Source organism: Sinocyclocheilus rhinocerous, unplaced genomic scaffold (assembly GCF_001515625.1).
Source record: "Sinocyclocheilus rhinocerous isolate Xijiao unplaced genomic scaffold, SAMN03320098_v1.1 scaffold12640, whole genome shotgun sequence".
NCBI lineage: Eukaryota > Metazoa > Chordata > Actinopteri > Cypriniformes > Cyprinidae > Sinocyclocheilus > Sinocyclocheilus rhinocerous.
The window spans coordinates 853-5,108 of NW_015649350.1; the positions used below are offsets into that span (position 1 = coordinate 853).

A 4,256-nucleotide genomic window follows, 5' to 3' on the forward strand; every position below is an offset into this window, starting at 1 on the left:
TTTTATTCTAAAACTTTTTCAAGAAATTTCCAGAATTGCACATTTTCTGTTATGGTAACTCTAATGAACCCAGATAGCACATGTATGTCTGCAAGATGTCTGTTAAAGGCAGGGTATGTGATTTTTCAAAAACACTTTAGAAAACTGATTCGGCCGAATAACAAAACAAACTTGTAGTCAATCAGCAATAAGGGGCGTGTCTACTCGTGATGTGGAGGAGAGAGAGAGCTTTCAGTGCATGGGACGGACATTAGCCGAGCCGAGCGACAGAAAGATAGAGATGGCGGATAAAAAACAAAAGAGGAAAACGTCTGCGGAACGATAAGGCAAGAAGTAGGACCCGTGTAAATATCGGATCAGCTTTCCAGCGCTATCTAATAAACGTCTATTTGACATCTGATAGGAAACATCAAACAGACGTATTGCAGATGAGCAAACGCTCTAAAAAAGACATCTTTCAGATGCAAACGCATCAAATAGACGTCTCCGTGATGTATATGTGCTATCAGGAAATAAACAGGTTAAAACCTTCTTTTGGCATTATCTTACATTTTGAATTAAACTGAGTGATGCATTTATTCATTATATGAACCTGTAAAAAAAAAAAAAGCTAATTCTTAATCAACAGTATAGCCTGCTGTAAAACCAAGCCCTGAATATCAAACTTGAAATGCTTAAAGATGTAAATGTAATTATAGTTAAAACTGAGACAAAAGACCTACCTCTACTCTGACTTAAGATGCATACCTATAAAATGCAGACTCAAATGTAATACAAGTTATTGAGTATACAAAATAGTGGCAAATGAACACCAAGTTGTAGTTCTGCAAATAAGTGGCCTTACAGATACAATTAATGATTCAATTCGACACTGAACTCAAATAGTCACACTGTTCTCAATGCAGTCTGGAGACAGGTAAGGATAGGGCAATTCCAGCTGGCTGTTCCTATCTGCGATGTCTTTTGCTAACATTTTCAGCTCTCTCCGGACCTCCTCCACAAGCTTGACAATTGCACCACTGCTGAAGTACCACTCATTATAATGGCACAAGGGCACCTAAAGAGAAAGTAATGGCTAGATGAACATCATGTCTGCATCCTATAGTAAATATTCAGTGTAAATTCCATGCAGCGTTACTCTGGAGATTGTGTTATCACTTACAAAGTCAATGGCAGGTTGTGACAGTAGAGACAGGACACTAAGGACGTGGCAAGAGGAGTTCACTTCAGGAAGGAAGGAGAAAATATCCTCCTCAGACACCGAGCCTTTGGTCTGAGAAGGTGGACGTGACATGGCCGCTGGACTGTTCGGTATCCAAATGTTATAATCCAGCTAAATGTGGAGATGAGGGTTGAGATGAGTTTAGTGAATTTGAATGAGCTAAGTGGACATAATATGCTGTTCCTGAACACCTCCGTCAGATTATTAATAACTGAACATACCTGAGAGAAGTTCACAGCTGCATGAAGAGCTGAGCAGGAAAAGATCACCATGGTAACAAACTTGCACATTTCGCCTGCGGTCTGAAATGACTGTGGAGCTCCTGGAGAACATATGAAGGGAAAGCAAAGATTAATTTAAGCATTTTTTTTTCTCTCTATGAAGAATATATTAAGTAGATGAGACAGAAATTGTATGGGTCAATGACATGTTCAAGGGTCAATGATAAAGCATTTTTTTTGTTTGTTTCATGTGTTTTAGAAGACTCTAAAAATGTGGTATAATCATTAAGTAAAACAAAATAAAACACTTTCCTTACACCTTAAATACATGCGAGTGAAATATTTTCCTCACACCTTAAATGTAAATGTGTAAAAGTAAATGTTGTAAAATATACTTTTCAAGGTATCATTTTTTATATTATTGATTCATAATGTTTATTATTGATTCATTATGTTTTTAGGGTGTCACACCAAATTACATTTTATAACCTGAACTAACCTTGCCTTGTCATAAAAATTGCAAATTATCTGATTTTTTTTTCTCCAGAGAAGTTTCCGAAAAAAGAATAAAAGATTATGGCAAACTACTTAACTACTAACTAAACTACTTTCATTCTTTTAGGTTAGAATTACGCTGACATTTTTTAACTTTACGCCTTCCCAAAATTATTAATTCATTAAAATCATTATGTTTTTGAGGAGTCACACCTTATGACGTTACAAACTAAACTAGCCTTGCCTTGTCATAAAAAGGTAAAATTAGTGGATATTTTAAGAAACATTTCTTAAGAAATAATAATAAAAGATTACGCCAAATTGTTTAAAATGTTTTCTTTTCAAGAACTGAATTCTTTTAACGCAGCTTTTTCCTACTACTTGTTTCACTTCTGTTTCAGTTTTTTATAACCATTTCTTACTATGTGTCAGTAAGTTGTTGTTATTTTAGCATGTGTGCTTGGCTCAGTGTTATTTTTCCTTTTGTCTTCATGATGATATCAGGACAGAATCAGCCTAACATTTTGTGGCCCCCCAAAATATTCAAAATTATTTTTAATTCCAAAAGTGTTTTTGAATAAATTAAAAGACAAAAATGTGTGTCATGTGATTGACCCTTATGCATAAGAACAACATTTGTAACAGTTCTCTTCTTGAACCTATGTGACTGAGGCCGAGGAATCCCTCCGTGAAGATCTCCCCAATCCAGTTCTGTAGTTCACAGTCATGCTGGACGTCCTCATCATTGCAGTAATACAAACGAATCCAACCTGCAACAAACCTGAATGGCAAACGCAAATCATGTGCTTACTTCAAACCTAAAGAGGACTCTGATTCAGATAATGCTGATGAAAGTACCTATGTAGAGCATCCCAGACCCTGAGTGCATCTTGTGCATAATAGCAGATAGGTAGTGCATCCAGTCCTCGCACTCTTACGTCATCTGGCACACACATTGAGCTGTAGCGGAGACGTTGTGTTCCTCGTGCAAGCAGCAGTGGTATTGCCTCCAGACCACAGGCAATTGACTATAGAGAACAGAAACAAAAAACATTTAAAATGAGATTAAATCACAATGAAAAAATTTATTCTGTCTTTCACTTCCTTTACAGAGTAAACAGACAATATTAAACAAACCAACCTTGTCAAAAACCCCTTTTGTGGCCAGAAGAGTGATTCTAGCCTGAATGTTAATCTGAAGAGTGCTCCGGATATGAGGCATCAGGAGCTGAAAAACAGAAGCACAATTCATAAGTTTAGCAGCTAAAGCATTCAACCATCTACTAAATGAGACTCAACTCCTTAAAAGTATCAAAATGATCAAAAAAATCAATGAACCACGGAAGCCCTTAAAGCAAACTAAATAAAAATGAGTGTGAAATAAAAACATTTTTTAACTGTAGTGCCTAACCAATATTCTATATTGCACATGTCTATAACGAGAAAAAAAGATCTAATTGTTTTGGGTTTACTATTGAAGCCCAAAATTATAAAATAAGTTCAAATTATAACAAGTCATAATTTTATGGAAGCCCATTTTGACCACATAAAAAAAAATCATATCATAATTATGAGATACTAAGTCATAACTATGAGGTAAAAAGTCTAAACTATAACATACACATAATTATGACATAAAAGTTGAAATTATGACATAAAAAGAAAAAAATTATTAAATAAAAAGAAAAAAATTATGAGAAAGTTATTTGTCTTATTACTGACTTGTTATTTCAACTTATTATGCATGTCTTTTTATCTCATAATTATGACTTAAAATGTCATTATTATGATTTACCAAAGCATTAATGTTTTTCTTATGTGGCATAAATGGGCTTTCATATAATTATGTAATAAAACGTTGACCAAAAATCACTTTTTTTGTTGAAATTATGGTATCTCATAATTATGACTTTGATGTCTCATAATTATGAAGTAGTATGTCATAATTTTGACTTTTATTGTGATAATTATCACTTAGTATCTCATAATTACAGTAGTACAGGGACCAATTATCACTGTTAACAAGTTGCTTATTAGCATGCCTTATTAGTACTTATAAAGCACATATTCTGAGTGACCATATTCTACATCTCTAATCCCACCCAATACCTAAACTTAAAGGTCCCCTGAAATGCTTAGAAACACGCAGCGTTATGCCGAGTTCACACTGCACGATTTTAGCCCGATTTTTCACTCGCAGACAGGTTTTGCGAAATCGCCGACAAATGCCCGAAATCGGAGGCAAATCGGTGCTCGTTCACGCGAGTGACAATCATGCAGTGTGAATTATCAAAGACGCGATCTGAGGGAATCGCCGA

The 4,256-nt window shown here is 35.1% G+C and overlaps 1 protein-coding gene across 1 annotated transcript in view; it reads right to left on the reverse strand.

The window, feature by feature from the left end:
* Nucleotides 1-655: 655 nt before the first annotated feature.
* Nucleotides 656-4,256, reverse strand: part of LOC107710536 (hydroperoxide isomerase ALOXE3) — a 10,931-nt gene continuing 7,330 nt past the window's right edge. The window contains exons 9-14 of the mRNA XM_016515322.1: nt 3,080-3,166; nt 2,797-2,966; nt 2,598-2,719; nt 1,444-1,544; nt 1,163-1,333; nt 656-1,057 (exon numbers count right to left, since the gene is read on the reverse strand). Of these exons, the coding sequence (XP_016370808.1) occupies nt 878-1,057; nt 1,163-1,333; nt 1,444-1,544; nt 2,598-2,719; nt 2,797-2,966; nt 3,080-3,166 (831 nt within the window). The 3' untranslated portion in view covers nt 656-877. The remainder of the gene's footprint in view (nt 1,058-1,162; nt 1,334-1,443; nt 1,545-2,597; nt 2,720-2,796; nt 2,967-3,079; nt 3,167-4,256) is intronic.